The 18,364-nt window shown below is 39.1% G+C and overlaps 1 protein-coding gene and 1 long non-coding RNA gene across 2 annotated transcripts in view; one reads left to right on the forward strand and one right to left on the reverse strand.

Annotated features, from left to right (window-relative positions):
• The window catches only part of LOC141992540 (uncharacterized), a 39,464-nt gene extending 28,749 nt beyond the window's left edge, over window positions 1-10,715 (reverse strand). Inside the window, exon 1 of the long non-coding RNA XR_012640608.1 lies at window positions 10,671-10,715. This is a non-coding gene — a long non-coding RNA (uncharacterized LOC141992540). The remainder of the gene's footprint in view (window positions 1-10,670) is intronic.
• The window catches only part of FAF1 (Fas associated factor 1), a 301,930-nt gene extending 284,978 nt beyond the window's left edge, over window positions 1-16,952 (forward strand). The window contains exon 19 of the mRNA XM_074961760.1: window positions 14,268-16,952. Within this exon, the coding sequence (XP_074817861.1) occupies window positions 14,268-14,351 (84 nt within the window). The 3' untranslated portion in view covers window positions 14,352-16,952. The remainder of the gene's footprint in view (window positions 1-14,267) is intronic.
• Window positions 16,953-18,364: the final 1,412 nt, after the last annotated feature.

Genomic DNA, 18,364 nt, shown 5'->3' on the forward strand with positions numbered 1-18,364 from the left:
TGGTATTTGATGTGAAATGTGCTTGTTGGCTTTCGTGCGGTCTACATGTTACGTTTTTATGGTTCCTTCCTAAAATCCCTTTACCTACCACTGAAATGCACCCACCTCTTGCATGTTAACACAGCAGCTATTTAACAACACTGCAAAAGCAGAGCTAGCCCTAGAAACATGAGTCTGCTCTTTCAGCAATACTCACTTAGCTTTTGGCCTTTCCATGAGCCTTCTTCCAGCTTGAAAGCCCTCCCAGGTACCCTCAGCGATAGTCCACCAAGTGTACCAGCTACAAAATCCATCCAGCGCCCAGTGGAGAAGTCTGCAGTCTGCAGAAGTCTTCCTGAGGCCTTTGTACATCTTACAGAGCAAGCCTTTCTTGACATGTTAGATCAGAAAGTGAAGGATGCCATATCCAATGGATACTACAGGGGACAGTTTAAGTAAACAGAATGGAATTAGCCAGATTGGAATTTGGCCAGGATATCAGAATTAACAGCCTGTGCTTGCGAAAGTATTATGGCATCTTTAATGACTAACCAGAAAGTTCCTGACCTTGGTTTTTCATGGTATTTGAAAGACACCAACTTCCAGCAATACAGCACCCCATAGCACCATGCAGGGGCATTGGTAGAGCTTTGTACATTCTGTGCTTACAAGTTTCCTTTGGAAATCAAAATTAAATCCTGCAGGTTTTTTCTGCCCTCAGTTTCCACTTTAAGTGTACACCAGTGTAAACCATTTATTTTAGAGAGTCTTTTGCAGACAGTGTACTGGAGACTTAAGCTCTTTATTTACTGTATCTGGAAGCCTTAGTAAGCTAAGACTTCTACAGTATTTCACATTTATTTGAGCCATAGCTTAGGATCAGGTGGCAGTTAAGTCACTTAAGGTTACTCAAATGCATCTAAAATGTTGCTTAATAATTCAGAACCAGTTTGCACTGTTTAGAGTGTTAAGATTGTTTAAATCCTTTTAATTAGCCAATTTCAACAGCAGTTTGAAAAAATGGGGAGGGGGGAAATCTGTTTCTCCTAAAAGCTAAAATAAATTGAATCTAACCCACACTGTACAGTGCATCCAGTCAAGACAGATGCTGATCAGGATTTCAGTAGGTGTAGGGCCAGGCTGTTTTTGATCATTGCATAGGTGTATAAGGTAGGGGAGGGATCACCACCTCCCTATGTAGCTTATGTCCCCTCCAAGGGCCAGGCATGAGCACAATCCCTGGGCTCCCCCAAGAGCAATGTCCCGCAGTACCTGTTGTGGTGGAAGCCATCCCAAAGGAGGCAGGGCCATATGTATCCCTGCACCAGTCAGTATTTTTAGCCAGAAGCATAGAGGCAAGCACATAACCTCCTCCTATGGGATGGTATAACCTGCACCTCTCCCCTGTGAGCTGGGTGCTCCAGAAGAGTTTGTATGGCACTGTCAGTTCCAGAGCTACTGCTGCCTTCCAGGAATAGTCTAGCTATTAGCTCATTAGACAGTGTGCAATCCTCAAAAAGACCTAGGTCCAGGAACAGCTTTAGGATTTAGCTTCCTTTCTCCTCCCTTCACCTTGGTGGAACACTGGGAAAAAATGAGCAGGGTGCAGAAAAGAAATGCTCTCAGCCATACGTGGAAGGACTTGTACTATATTGTGCTCATATCCAGTAGCATACTGGTACTGAGCAGCACTGTAGAAGCTTCAGTGAGGACTGCCTGCCTGCTCAGCTGGTTACAGAGCTTCTGCAGCACCTTTGGCTGTTTTAATGGAGACAGGGGATTCAGAGTGTAAAAAGTTGACGTGTCAGCTCAAATCATATGTTACTTCACTGAGATGATGCTCATTTCACTGGATAATAGCTAGGATTGGAATTCTTCACTGCACTACTAAATTACAGTGTGCTTGCTACTGTCACTGGAGATCATGCTCTAGTATCAAGGGGCTAAGCCATTAAAATGAAACAATCAAGACATAAAGAAACCTAACAAATAGGTTTGGGCCCAGTATTTGATCTGTCTTAAAGTTATCTGATGAGACACATCTTCTGGATGTCAAATACATTTTTAAATTCACGTTACTCCATTGCTGAATTTTATAAGCTATGTTTGTAAATAAACCTTGGACTAATTCTGTAGTTCACAGACCTGTGCTAATACAAATTGATGGGTCTGGAGCACGAACAAGTCATTAAAATAAACCTCAAAAGTTGTCTTCATTTTAAGCTCTAGGACATAAATCAATGTTTTCCAAGGACAAAATCAGCTAGAGAAATAAATGTTTTTCTAAAGTTTTAAGAGGCTCCTACAACTCTTTCATTTTATTGCATGGTTAACGGCACATTTCCTCTTTGTCATGATTTCTGCAAGTGGAGAAAAAATTTAATTTGACCCAAGTAATCTCTTCAGTAGGTTTTAATCATTCATATTTCTTGTTATGTAAAATAGGAACTGTTGTTTCTTTTTTTAAAAAAATAACACAGTTTAAATGTTAAAAACTTTGCATTCTCCCGCATGAAACTTCGGATTCTGTAGAACAAGAGTTCTCAAACTTTTTCTTTCTGAGCCCCTCCCTCCCCCCCCAACGTGTGATAAAAACTCCATGCCCCACTTGGTTTTCTGCATATAAAAACCCTGGGCCAGCGTTCAGGTTCAGCAAGCAGGGCAAAAAGAACAGGAGGACTCGTGGCACCTTAGAGACGAACAAATTTATTTGAGCATAAGCTTTCGTGAGCTACAGCTCACTTAATCGGATGCATGCAGTGGAATTCAGTACCTCACAAAAGCTTATGCTCAAATAAATTTGTTCATCTCTAAGGTGCCGCAAGTACTCCTGTTCTTTTTGCAAATACAGACTAACACGGCTGCAACTCTGAAACCTGTCATCAAGCAGGGCAGTTGTCCACGGCCCCATGCCATAGGGCGCCTGACGAAGCTAAGTTGCTCAGCTTCTGCTTCAGCCCCGTGTGGCAGGGCTCAGGGCAAACAAGCAAGAATACCTCCACTGTCTACAGGGTAAAATATTCTGCCCAAATGCACCATTCTCTGCCCTCTTATCCCGCAGCACGCTATTTTATAAGATGTTTGCTTCAGGAGAGACCCAAGTACGTTATCTGATTGCAGGGGGAAGTATACTGTAGTGAAACTGGGGAACTCTGCTTTAGATTATAGCATGATCCAGGCTAAACTGGCCCTTTCTAAACTTATGTCTATATTCAAACTGGGGATGTAATTTCCAGCTCAGGTAGACATACATGCGATAGCTATAATTGAGCTAACATGCTAACAGATGCCTAGCTGTGGCAGCAAGATGGGCTAGGCACTCGAGTGCATACCTAAGGACCTCGGCAGGACGGTGCTCAGGGTGGCTAGCCAGTCCCACCACCTGTGCCACGGTGGCTGCGCTGCTATTTTTAGCAAGCTAGCTTGATCAGAGCTGCATGCATACGTCTACCCAAGCTGGAAATTACACCTCTAGCTCAAATGTAGACATACCTTAAGACACTTCTTATTTTTCAACTTGTGGTTCATGCTTAACATTCATTCTATCCATTTTTGCACACAGGAAAAAAATGTTGTATCAAAATACCCATAAAGAGCCTTGGTAACATTAAGACATTAAAAATGCAATGTCTGGTTACTAGAACATGAAATGATCTTCTGCTGTTTTGGTAACTGGATAAGTAAATACATCAAACTAAATTGCAAACGCGGTCCTGTGTACGTTATTTATTCTGTCAGTCATGTTTTTATATAGTGCTCATCACTATCCTGTCTGAGACCTTCATTCTTTGAACTTTTATTAAAAACCCTTTTGGATTTTTGTCCTATACAATCATAATTAAATGCATATAAATCCCATTTCTGACCAGTACTTTCTCACCAATCTACATCTAATAGTCCATGTGGAAACACTATATTTTGCTTAGAGTGTCGTCTTGTGGAGCTCTTGTAGTGCTTGCGAGTCTTGATTGGATGGTCATCGGGTTTGTTTAGCTCCTGGTGGAAACTTCTGTGACACCAGGGAGTTCTCTCTCTCTCTTTCCCCTCCCCGCTCCTGAAAGAAAATGTTGTTGCGGAGAATTCGAATTTGGTCAAAATAAAAGTACTGGAGCAGTGCAGAGATGGGATTCAGCATCGAGAGAGGGATGGTATAGCACACACTGAGCTTCAACATCCCCTGGTGGCTGATGCAGAGCAACATACCTGTCTTTCTAATGACTGCCTGCCTTTCTAATTGCTGGGGGGGGGGGGAGGGATGCTGGCTGCTGCCAATGAGGAGGAGAGGTAATGAGATTATGTGAAGAAAAGGTTGGCATACATTGAAACGTTGGGGAACAACCTGTTTTTCATTCCCTTGGCTCCTCCTTCAGAAGGATGGGTGAAATCCTTAAAACCCTGTATAGACCAGCTCTCATTTTAGTCATTGTCTTAAGGGGGTCCAACAAGATAAGGGAAGTTTTATGACCTGCTGTCCTTCCCACACAAAAAAGGCAGTAATTAAAATTCACTGGGGGTCTAATGTAACCTGTAAAAGCAAGGAAATATTATTTATTACATTATTATCCAAAATTACCCTTCCCCTAAAGATCTTACAATCTAAGAAAACCAATAGATACAACATGCAAGCAAATTAGTCAAGATAGTGATTTGTCACATCTTGAAAGCTCCTTTGTATGTTTGTTTTGTTTATTATAGGTGTGGCTGGTAGCACCACCTAATGCAAAGGTTGTCCAACCTGTTTTCAAATGCTTATAACTTTACTAATCTTTCAATTGCTCAAACTGAAATTTCCCATGCCGGGTGTCTGCCTCAGGCTGAAATTTTTGGAAATTTTCAGCCAAATCGTTCAACCCTTGCCAGAAACAAGGCTAAGGAAAATACATTGTTTTGCACACACTAAAAATTTCTGGTGATCTTTTCTTTGAAAAACTCTAGTGCCTACATGTTGTAGACTTGAGATTTGGCAGGGGGATAGCCTTTGTGTCAGAGATGTACATTTCTTTTGCTGCCCCTGCAAAAATCTGCCCAAATTTGGCCAAGATATAAGCCTTTGAAAAATTGCAGTTTACATGTGCTCAGTAAAGATTTGTTTGAACTATAGTACGATTCCAAGATTGTCACTCTGTCCATGTGTCACTCTGAAGCCTAGAAAGTCTAATGAGTCAATGTGAAGCAATAGAAACAGCTAAAAGCATGGCTGAGACCACTTTTTCTTCAGAATATCACTAGGTTCAGTCATCACTAGGATTTGCAGTCTGTCATTGTCCAATTTTTAACCTTAGCCTTTTGACTTTACACCCATGAGGTGTACAGATACAGTTAGGCATGTATCTATGCCATGCAAAGAGTCCTAGACCATTGTGATATCAGAGGTAACTGAACAAATCACCACCCTTACTCTACAGCTGATTTACATGCATCAGTTTCATTAGGTGTGAGGGAAACTGTACAGATGAGATTACTTGGCCCAGCTGTTTTATTAAATCCCCTGAAGGTTCCATCTGCACTGTGCACGCTCCATCCTGGGAAGAGCAGGACTTTCCCTGCAGTTGCTGCTGTGGGCCGGCACAGGTCCAAGCACCTGACCCATGTCTACGCTACTGGCTAAATCGGCACTGCTGCAATCGATGCAGCAGTGTCGATTTCGCGGGTCTGTTGAAGACACGCTAAGTCGACGGGAGAGCGCTCTTCCATCAATGTCTGTACTCTACCTCCCTGAGAGACAGAAGCTATGTTGACGGGAGACCACGTAACTGAACTAGCATAACTTAAATTGATTTACAGCGTCAGTGTAGACCAGCTCTTAGAGCAGTCTTTCCTCTGCTCTCAATGACATCCCTGGCAGCGTAGAAGAGGAAGCTGCCCAATACTAATGCAGAGGGGACAAAGGCTGGACCTGCTTGGGGGATTAGATTGGGAAAAGGAGTATGGGGAGGGGAAGGAAGACTGGGACTGGAGGTTGCCAGGTTGGGGAGAGGGAAGCTAGGACTGGCAGTTGGGTTGGGCAGGAAACTGGGACTGCCTCTGCAGGAGGACTGGGACTGAGAGGCTGGGTAAGCCTGTGAGTGGCAGGACCAGGAGACTGGGGAATGGAGGGAAATTGGCTGGGAAAGGAGACTGGAAGCTAGGGGTGGAAATGGGGGAAGCAGAAGCCAGTAGTTGAGAGAAAGATGGAGATCAGATGAGGATCTGTGGGGGAGAATTGGGACTGACTGGATAAAGAGACTGGGACAAGGAGCTGCGGAGGGGAGGTGGGAGAGATACTGAGTGAGGTGCCCAGGGAGAGAAAGTGGGACTTGAAGCCAGTGGAGATGGGAAATTCGGGTTCTGGGGTGACTGGAGACCAGTCTCCTGGGGAGTGGAGACACAAAACAGATGAGGAGCTGGGTAGAACTGGGACTGGCTGGGCAAGGGCACCGGTGACAAGGAGCTGATGGGGACTGGAAGTGGGATGGAGAATCCCAAGATATGAGATTAGGACTTGCTGAACAAGGAGATTGGGAATGATTGGGACAAGGAGCCAGCTGTGGGGGAGAGACTGGATTGGGACCGGGACTTTGAGGGGGATGAGGCAGAAAGGGTCATACTTGGGGACAATGGGCAGAAGTCTGCCCACTAGAGCACATTCCTCTCCGGAGCATAGAGTAGAACCCAAATTTCCTGAGTGTCTCTATTCCTCTGCTGCCAGCAATGAAACCCATTGGCAAAGTGTCCCATTCACCTCTAATGCTGGCCCACATAAAGAATGATAACCTACTGCTGCCATCAGTTACTCTGTTAGCTCAAGTGGCAGAGGTGTGTGTCCTGGATCCCTCGAACCTGCTGATGACCCAGGTGTGTAGCTATATGACATCACATGGTGGAATTTCTTGTGGATTTTCCATGACAGCTAAGTTCTTCTGAGCTAACCAGATCCAATCGGCAACTAATATTCAAAGTTTAAGCACGAGAAGTGGGGTGATTTGAGCCTTTAACCTTTCTGACAGGCCAAATTCCCGTCTTCCCTTCTTATCCCTTATCAATCCTATTTGAATATAACACTAGGCCTCCAGCAGAACCTTCCTTCCCTGTATCCAACCTTGCTTCTTATCCAAATCCATCTGTAGACAGAGTGCCCCACCAGTGGCATAATGCACACTCCTCTCCCCCCACCTCCAGCCCCCTCTCCCCCCAAACATTCAAGTTGAAAGTATTAGCTCTCTGACCTCTAGTGATAAGGATTCAAAATCTTACTCATTAAATGCCATCAGATCAATAGGCTGGTTTCTATCATTTTTAATTGTAACATTTGTTATATTAGTCACATCCATGGACAAAACACTACCCATATCTCACCATGTACAGTATCACTTGGATCATTCTTACTGTACATTATACTTTTATGCAAGATTAAACACTATACAAGATTAAAAACACTACATACTATAATTCTCACTACACGTCGTCCAATTGAAATTAGTGGAGCAAGAATTCCATTCAGTTCCGTGCAATAGGTCATCATAAAAGAAAGAGTCATACTCTGTGAATCTGCTTCCTAAACTTCTCCAGAACTTTGTGGAGTCTGTAACACACACAGGCTTAACAGTTCATTCTAACTATTCTGCAACAAATCTACACAATGTAATGATATAATAAAAGGCAAGAGGGTGTGATCTAGAAGTTAGAGCAAGGGCGTGGGAGCCAGTACTCCTGAGTAGACCTGGATGAAATATTTCAGGCGAATATTTTATTCAACAAAAAATGCCGTTTCAATCAACCCAAAATTATTGGTGAATTTGACATGAATAGTTTCAGCCATTCACAAAACAGACGGAAGAGGCAGAGGTAGAAGAGGAGGTGGTGCTGCTGCCTCCTGGCACTTCCCCAATCACCTTTAGCCCAGTGATTAAGGCACTCACCTGGGATGACCCAGGTTCAAATCTTTGCTCTGGAACTGACCTGAAACAGGCCTTTTCTATTCGCCAAAGCTTCTGAAAAAATTCAGATTCAATTCAACTCAAACCAATTATATTTTCCCCCAGAACGGCCACTGAACTGAAAACTCAGTTATTCACCCAGCACTATGCCTGGGTTCTGTTCCCAGCTCTGCTGCTGACTCACTGTGTATCCTTTGCCAAAAGACATAATCTTTCTATGCTACAGTTTACCCATCTGTCAAGTAAGGATAATAATACCTAATTCACAATGACCATTTTAATGTTTGTAAAGTGCTTTGAGATCCTTGGGTGAAAGTTACGATGTAAATGCAAACTCTTATTATTAACTTGTTTAATTTGCTCTGTCCAAAGTTGCTGAAAGCCACATATGTTGCAGTGGAACTATGCTGTAAAAATGAGCTATAGCAATACACGACTGCATAAAAAGATAAAACTTGCTGATGCCATTTGAATATGTTTGGTTTTATTTTTTAAAAAATACTAAAAGATCTAAGGACATCAAACACTGAGCAGATCTAACACTGTTTTGCAGTGCAGTAAAACTTCAGAGTTACGAACATCTTGGGAATGGAGGTTATTCGTAACTCTGAAACGTTCATAACTCTGAACAAAACGTTATGGTGGTTCTTTCAAAAGTTTACAACTGAACATTGACTTAATACAGCTTTGAAACTTTACTCTGAAGAAGAAAAATGCTGCTTTCCCTTTATTTTTGTAGTAGTTTACATTTAACACAGTACTGTATTGTATTTGTTTTGTGTGTGTGTGTGTATGCACGCGTGTGCTGCTGCCTGATTGCACACTTCCGGTTCCAAATGACATGCGTGGCTGACCGGTCAGTTGTAACTCTGGTGTTCGTAACTCTGAGGTTCTACTGTAATGCCAACCCCAACTGTTAAAAAATCATGAGCCAGGCCCCAAAAACTCATATTTGTTCAAAAATCAAGACCTGTTTAAAAATAATAAATATGTGGTTCCTTTTATTTGGATTCTGGTGTCGTAGCGGTTAGGGTTTACATGTTCAACATTTTCTCAGCAACTACAAAGGCTAGAAACTTACTTTAAAAAAAAAAAAAAAGTTGAGATTTTCAAGTAATCACATGGCCCGAGCATCTAAGTCTGGAAGAAAAGTCCCAAATATCACAAGATTCTCTATAAAATTGCAAAACCGAACAACACCCATTTTCGGTTTATTGTGTGTTGTGCTCTGTTGGTGTGCTCAGCTTTGTACAATAGACACTACCTGTCCTTCTAGATGGTAGTCCTCTGGAGGAGGACGTGGTCTCCGCCTTACTTAGCTTACCATCTAGAAAGACAGGTAGTCATATAAATCAGGCACATATGGCCTGGATAAGCAGGATCTATGGGCAGATCCTCAGCTGGTGCAAACTGTCATAGCTCCACTGAAGTCAATTTTTACCAGAAACCTATATGGATTTTGTGGCGGAGGATTAGGAGTCTGGGGGTCAGGTTGTAGCGTATCTTTCTTTGATGTGTTAATATTGGTTATTGGATTAAATACACATCTTGGAAAAAGTATGTTGGATCTAAAATTTTGTTTTTAAAAGTATCCAGAAGTCAGGTACATATAGGTATAGTAACTCAGTCACTCAGTGTTTCCGGATTAAAGCTTTTTGTTGTGAACAAGATGTGTAATGTTTTATTTGCCATGTTTTGCTAACTATGATATGATATAATGTTCCTTATTTGTTAACATGACAGGTTTCTTTCATTCAAATTAAAACTATTTTCAAGTGAATTCAGCTAAACCTGATCTAATTGCATTTATTTCTGTAAAGTACACACTCTTTATTTGTGCCCACAGTTGAACCTATTATCCAGATAACTCTTTTACACACAGAGATTGTTATTTTAAAAGGTAGAAAGGAGTCACTGTATTTGTTTGTGTGTCAGAGTGAAAATATAGTTTTTTAAACAGATTTAGTCCTTTACCAGGTGTGCATTTAAGTAATTTTCACTGCATTTATACTTAGGGGGATTAGGAAAGAGAGTAAAAGAACTCTTTGTGCATTTGATTCATGAAATGTATTCATGCGTGTGTAAGTAGAAGAGAGATTTGTGCTACTCAAGAATCGGATCCTTGTCCTAGGGTGTAGCGAGAGGTGAAGGGTGTGATATTTGCTGCTCAAATACGTGTTATAATAATTGTATATTCAGTTCATTATTTTTAAATGACCTTCCTGGGCATTAAGCCATTTTTTTTTCTTATCTCTTCCCTGCAAGGTTAGGGTGGGTAAGAAACCAGACCTTGTAAACAGTAAAATTGCAGCTGTACAGGATGCGAATGTGTAGTAGCAGTACACGTAGGTCAGTTCAGGTGAGCATGCCAATGCTGCAGAAAATGAGTTTGGAAGGAAAAACTTTTTTTTTTTTTTTTTTTTTTGCTATAAAAAGATTCTAAAATGTATAGAATATAAAAGGCACCAATGAAAGTTATTTCCATAGAATATCATAATCTTGAGCACTTTAGTAAGCACATTATTGTACTTTAAGATGTACTTCAAGCTCCTGAACATCCAGTCCTGCTCCCATCACCTTCTCCCATTTTATGTGGCGTCTCAACAAACACTAAGCCATTGGCATCGTGTCAGACATAGAACCCTGATGGAGCATGAAGTCAGCTGACAGGGCCTTTTATACAATATATAAAAGGTTGCTCTTGTTTTATATCCCTTGGAATATAGAATAATTAAAACTTTGCAGAACCACTAAGTTATTTAAAAAGACATTTACCTGACTTCTTCATTGGGCCAACTCTATGTCCAATCTGCTTTTGTAACCATGGGATACGTAACCATCATTTGAGTGTGAGCTAGTGACTGATGTGGAACTAGATTTCATGGGATCTGAGAATAAAAAGAAAAAAGCAAGTAAACAAATGTACTGAATGCATTTGAGGGGAATGTTGTAAACAGTAAGGCACTTCTGTGTGTGCTGAACCTTAAGTGCCTGAGTCTCATTGAGAGCAATGGGACTACTTGGGTGCTTAGGGTTAAGCACACACTTAAGTTCTTCCCTAAATTGGGGCCATAACATGCAAGTCAACTTTAGATAATAAACAGGATTTCTGAACTCATTTTCTGTTCAGTTTAACATATGTACTACACAGTAGTCTTCAGATGTATATATTATACACACACACACACACACACACACACACACACACACACACATACAAGCGAGCATGATGAATGAAAGACATTACATCAGAGCAAAGTTTTAGAAGTGCCAGATTTTATTTTCATGTTGTATCAATGTAACAGATTATAAATGGAATTAATATAAAGAAATTTTAAGTCTTTGGAGTTACACTGTGAAATAGCTATATAAATCTGGCTAAGCAGAATAAATCTCACTAGAAAGTGGGGTAGAGACACTTGTGTTAGTGATATTTCTTACAGGGCCTTTGATCTTGGTTGTATACTACTCTCTTGGTTTCTAATTCTAAAGATATTTTAAGTTACAAGGTACTTTAGTTTAGTCCTGTATTTAATCATTTATTCACCAGTTGAAGCATTTCTTTTGGTCAGAGGTGTGTTCACTAATAAAGCTTCTGTTCTTTTTGGTAAACAACATATTTACAAACCACAGATAACAAAAGTAAAAGCTGAAGAAGGGTTATGGCGTGATAATTAAGTACAATGGCGACCCATATGAACAGAAAATGCCACGGAGCTAAAACAAAGCAACAACAGCTTTGTTTGTTGACAGATGTAGGAGCCATATTGTTAGTTAATTGGGTAATGGTGTAAACATTTGCAAACTCTGCTGTCCCTCAGTGAATTAAAAAACAGCACACTGAAATCAAGGGTGAAAAGTGGCACAGGCTTCTTACTGCAGGTACTCAATGTTGCTTTTAACTAACTTCCCACATATAAAGAAATTGAGAAAAGGACATCGCTCCTCATTGTTATTAAGGTAACTGAAGTTTGCAAATCCAAGAGTTTTGATTAGGATGTGTATCATTAATTACACGCAAGTGAATAATAGGTTTCCATCTGGTTAGAGTCTGGAGGATAGTGTTCATTAACCCAGCATTGCTTTTCAAATCCGTTTTTGCCTGATACAAACAAATCTCTCTCTCTCTCTCTCTCCATCTACATTTTCTTGCTTTTGCAATAAAGGAGTTGTGGGATTTGAAAAGAGAGAGGATCTAATTAGATACAGGTTTAAACTGAACAGAGAAATAAAATTGCTTCTCTCAGGTGCACTGTACCTCTTGTGCTGAGAATTATAAAGGTCCCTATATACTTCCCTTTCAGTGCTTAAATCCAATGGACTGTAGCAGAAGAATACTAAAGCATTAAAAATGCAACAAAGGTACTTAATTAGTATACTTCTGTAATCACAAACTTAAACGCACTACTTTGGCTGTTTTTTACATAACAGATTTGCTTTCTAAGATAACCTTTCAATAATTTAAGCAGCATCTGTGCAGGAATGCATAATTGGAGTGTAGATAATAAGGATCTAAAATGAATTTTAATAGTCTAGTGTCTGTACATACTATTTTTCTTCTCTACCATTCACAGATAACTCACTGTGGTATCTAAAACATAAGAAAATATATCCCAGCATTGCAAAGTGAAAATATGCATCCGTATTTTAAAGTTCCATTACATTCATCAGGGTGAATGAGATTGATTTTAAATGGGCTTAGAGACGTGATAAGCACATTTTTTAAAATGTAAAAATAGTGAATTATCTGTAATTGCACAGTAAAACAGTGGCAATAAAGTTATTTGGAATAAACACTATAAAATTAAAGGGATACCTCAACTTTGGTAAGGACAATATTTTACTACTTTAAAAAAAAATCTGTTTTCCCAATCCAGTCTGATAATTTTGAAAACAAATTTTTCAGTACAGTTTTTAATTGCATTTTAGAACTTCTAGTATACCAGGATTGATAAGAGAAGCATACCATACCCAAACTGCATTCAAGGCAGAAATGAAAATTAAATACACTAGCTGTTAATTATAGTAATTTCTAATACCTGACACACTTGGGACCCTAGTATGTCACTGATTCTTTTTTTTTTTTTAAGCATTGATTTCTGTTAAGAGTACTCCTTAAAAACCAGTGGCATGGTACGGTCATACGTAAAACACTTTTTCCTTCTAAATAAGGCTTGTCTGTATGCATTTGTCATTGCTGTTTGAGCATAATGCTCATAATACAGTACTGTTCTCATGAGCATACCCTAAATAACAAACCAGTATGCATGTGCAAAGAAAGAAGTAGAAAATGGGTTAGCAAACAGAACTAAAGTTCAGACTATCAATGAATTATTTCAAACAAAGTAAAAAGTAGTGTTTAAATATTTATATCAAAACCTTGCCATTGTCCTTTTAAATGCCACAGTGGTGTTATACAAAGCTGGATGTTACAACATACAAATGTTTGATTGAGAAGGCTGGGCTGTCCTCTCCATTATTTTGTGTATGTGAAACATTTCACTAGGAGGTATTTGTTGGTAAACTTCCATAGCTATAGAGACTGAGCCTAAATGCATGGATCAAGCCCATATGTTGGACAGTTTCCAAGGCACTTGAGCACATACTACATTTCAGTAAAGCACTTCAGTGAAATTTAAGCATGTACTTAAGTTACTTCAGTGGGGCTTGAATGCTTTGTTGAACAGGGATGAGATTACTCACAGTTTAAAGTGAAAGCGAGTAGTAGCTGAAGGTGCTCAAAGCCATAACAGCCAATTTTAAAAGGCATTTAGGAACATAAAGATGCAAATAGGTGCATAGTGGGGTTTTCAAAAGCACTCAGGCACCTAATTCCCAGTGATCTGCTTAGCTAGATGCTTACTGCATCTTTAGGTTCCTAAATGCCATTAAAAATCTGGCCCTTTAATGCTTTGCTGAACCAGGGCTCAAATGGATAAAATATAAAGCCAGTCCTACATTCTTGCACACTTAAATCTCCCCTTGAAGTAAGTGGGCATTTACGATGCACGTGAGCTTGTAGTCTGTTTGTGTGTCTCACCTTCACCCCCAGTGTTCCAGTAATCCTTTCAGAATGACATCCACTGTGACAAAAACAGATATCTTCATCCTGAAGATGATGAGGGAAAGTAAAGAACTTTTCTCTGAGCAAATGTGTAGCATCTCTTTTTAAAAAAAGGAATCTGGTCTTTCACCACGGTACTGGGAATTCACAGAGCTCCCATTAGCACTAACGGGAATTACCTTTGTGAATCCCCCAGGCAAAAATCAAAACTGCTCCCCAGTGAACATTAATCTGTACTCCTGAAAATATACAGTTCAAAGGAAATCTACTTATACATGTCTCTTCAGATTTCTTTTTTATCTTTACAGGTGACTCAGTTGGATCCAAATAAATCATTACTGGAGGTAAAACTGTATCCTCAAGAAACCCTTTTCCTAGAGGCAAAAGAATAGATCAAAACAGATTGCAGGACTCGTAATCCTTTGATAAGACAGAGGCACGGTGTTGGGAGAAAGGCTTCTAGCAAAACCACCTTGTACTATCATCCAATTCAATGCAGTGTCACAACTCTGCCTCTTGCAAGAATTCTGAAAAAAGAATAAACCTAGCTACTTTAAAGTTTCAAATACATGAGTATATGTTCCAACCTCGTTTAAATGAGCAGAGGATAATATTCTGTTATGAACACTGAACATTACGACTCTGTTGCTCACTTCTCATCTGGCTTTTGTTATAATTAATGCACTGTTAAAATGTGAGTGATTGTTAAGTAGAATTTTTACTCCTCAAATGCCCCTTTTTCACCAAGAAATCTTGGACATTTCTGCCTGTACTTTTGACACTAGAATGCTGTATATTTGATATCTCGCTGAGCCAGCGCCCTCATATATATGCATTTTACTCTGTGTTTGAATTTCTACTTTGCCACCTAATTTGAAAAGGCAGAAAAAATTAAATGGGACATTCTCAGACATGGAAATTTAACAGTATTATAGTAGAAAGCATATAATTTTTGTTGGTACTTTCTGACTTCTTTGATAAGATGTAAGGTTTTGTTTGAAGAATATAGTTTGACATATATGCAAGATATTTATTTACTGGTTCTGCTTTGGGTCTCGATTCTAATTCAGTTTAGGAAGTATTTTCCATTACATTGCAGTGTGTGAAACTGCTTATTGCATGATGTGAATATTTAAATAATGTTAGAAATGGGCCAGTACCAGAAACCTGGTATCTTGCCAACACTTCAGGAATCAGCTGATATTGAATATCAGCTGTTAAAAATCTTTCAAATACCAGATACAAAAGTTCTCTATTCCTCATTGTGGAAGAAATGGTAGTTCCCATTTTTGCATTTTTCCTTCTTTCTGGCACTTGTTTGTATCCTAGTACTCTGCTGTTTCTAAAGCACCTTGTTTGTTTCACCAAATGATAAATATCTAAAGAGATGGTGTAATAAGAAATCTGCCTTATTATTGCACACTTTTTTGACATTTTAAAAAGAAATTACTGATCCCGTCTCAGATTAACAAATTCGAGTTCCATTGTCTGAAATGTATGCACCAACTATCTGGTATCTGATATGGACAAATTTGGTACCTTATGTACCTAAACCATAGAATGAGCATACTGAAGGTTCAGACCATAACATACACTTGATGCCTAAATCTGCATCGAAACACTTTTGATCTGCTTTTTGTTTTATTCCTGGGCTTACTGTATAGCACACAGGAGCACTACAGAAACATCAGCTGCTAATCAAACTACTTGGAATATTATTTTTCACATTTTGTTTATACGTAACTCATGTTCTTTACCATAGCAGGTAGAATCCCAATTTGAACATTTTATACTAATCAGAAACTAACTGGACACACCTTAAGTCATTTTTTTTCTTTTGGAGGAATGGAAATATAAAATTAATGTATGACTATTATTAGGGTGTTAGTAAAGCTGATATATTGTTACCTACCAAAAAATGCAAACTTCAGAGTGGGGAAAGCCTTACTGTATCTTTATGATAATTCTGTAATTAATAATGCAGACAGCACATACTTTTAGAAGTGATGTATTCATGACAAGCTAAAGGTTTGGACGTGTAAGCAAATTTTAATCATCTGCAGTCCACAACACACACAATAGCAGCCAAATGAAAGGCAAATGTAAATGTAATGGAGAGCTAAATACCGACACTTCATTCTAAACCTTTGTACTGCTTCACCAGAAAAGCAAAACAAAAGTGGACACTACATCTATTAAATCTAAATTTAACACAGGTTGCAGACTGGGGTGACACTGTTTGCACAATCACAGTAACTTACACAGCAGGCATTTCAAAGTGATGCTTTAGTTCCCGCCCCCTCCCCCGATTAGCTCGTCATTGTTAAATTGGCTATTAAAGAAAGGAGTTGCTGAAATATTGCTGCACGTAGCAAAGTGACCTTTCAGTTAACTTTTTATATTTAATCTGTTCTGTTTAACTTTTGTTTGATCTCATCATGCTGTTTTCTCTCACTCAACTTTATTTCTGTATTTTGACTATATATTCTTTGATACTAATTTCATAAAGTTATTAAATGTGGCTTGAATATTTGTTGAACCTGTTGAAGTCAATGCTCCTGTTTTTTTTCCTAACATTAGTTTTGACAGTTTCTTCTCATTTTCTTCATACCACAAAATACACTGGCATCATCAAAATGTGGTGGTGATAATTAAAACCCTTCCAAGTGGTGGCATTGCAGCCCTCTTCTAGTATATAAAACATCATCCTGCAAGAATGCAAACAAATATATCTATTTCAACAAAATGTTTATGATTTCAGTTCTAAGAGACATTGGGCCTCATTTTGAGTTGCAGCCTCCTGGGTTTGAGACCCCTTTCCAGATTAGGCCCATAATGCAAATTGATCCAGTGTGGAAATATTAATATCCTATGCATGATTTTCTGCTGTCCTAAACTAACCATAGTATTCACATCATCTGCTCTGCTGGTGCGGTTAATTCACCAATCATTATTCAGACTAATTTTGTTATGCAACATTACCTAAAACTGTTACAATGTACTACAGAGCATATCTCTGATTCTGTTTTTATATCTTCAGCTCCCTCATATTAATGGATTATCATTAATGCATTAATATTAAATCTTCATGAATTATTTTTAATTAATGGAATCCTGTAATAAAGTGTTGGCTTTAGCTATTAACCCTCTAAACATTATGGTGAAGGTGGAGCTCTCTCTGCGGCTTCTGAGGAAACTACCTACTTTTGGCATTGCTGTTCTAATCACATTAGAGATTACGCAAAACCAAGTGTTTCATCTGTGTTCTCTACATCTGCACTCTTAAATTTAGTGAGGGTGGTTTTTTTATTAAACTATTTTTTTTAATGTAGCAGAACAGGACGTTGGCTTTCATAAACTGTACCTTTTCCGTGACATTAGAAACCTAAAATAAATTTGTAGTTACAATAATGTTTCTACTAAAATGTACTTGATCTGTGTTTAAAACATGATATGCTTTCACTATTCTTATCTGTGTGGGAGAGAAACACAGTTACCAAGTCTATTTACCTGAGATTAAATTTTACAGAGATTATATAGCGTTTGAGAACTACACAGTGAATTCTTAGTTACTGTTAATTATTCTTATTTTGTTTGTGGTTTTGACCAGCATCAGCAATTAGCATGTGACTCTTTCATTACTCCACAAGTCTCCCTCAAAATGAGAATGCTTAAGTTGTCTCCGTTATGGCTATTTGTATAGTACAGTCCATCAATTTTAACTTTAATTTACCAGTTGTTCCCTAGTCTTGGATGAAAGGGTTTTGTAAGCATGCATTGGAAACATTAAAGTAATCTTAACTGAAAACTCTTAATGAGTAAAAAGCATTCCTGGCTCATCAATATCATGATTCTCTAAACAATTTCAAGTCTAATGAATCAATTGATCAATCTACTATTTTCTTGACTGGTTCAAGTCCCTTAATCTCTAACTAACTTTCTTAGTTCTCGATCAGTGGCACAACTTTGACCTCCAGTCCTGGACAACCACTGGCATTTGAGCTTTCAAACTCATCTCCCTTATTAGTGACACAGGATCAAAGATAATGGATCTCCTTCACCTGCTTAGTCCCCCGCACCCCAAGACACGTGTCCACAGCATTTACCAAATGAGTGCCCTTGAGAGAACTGTGACCTGAGTTTTAGTCACATTGTTGGGTCCAAACATTTAGAACAGAGCTGTTTGAGGCTCCTTTGCACCCTCATTTGTCCCCACTCTTTCTACAAAGCCTACTGATTTAAATAAGGAAGAGTTGTGTTATACAGTGATATAGTAGCTTCAGTTTTGAATATATCCGAGCACTTTCTGATACACAAGTTATTGTGTCCATACAACAAAAAGTATTTGGTGGTATGACTATATCCTCTCCCTTGCCAAACTACACACTTCAAAACCTGGCTACAA

The sequence above is a fragment of the Natator depressus genome, chromosome 8 (genome assembly GCF_965152275.1).
Source record: "Natator depressus isolate rNatDep1 chromosome 8, rNatDep2.hap1, whole genome shotgun sequence".
In the NCBI taxonomy this organism is placed as follows: domain Eukaryota; kingdom Metazoa; phylum Chordata; order Testudines; family Cheloniidae; genus Natator; species Natator depressus.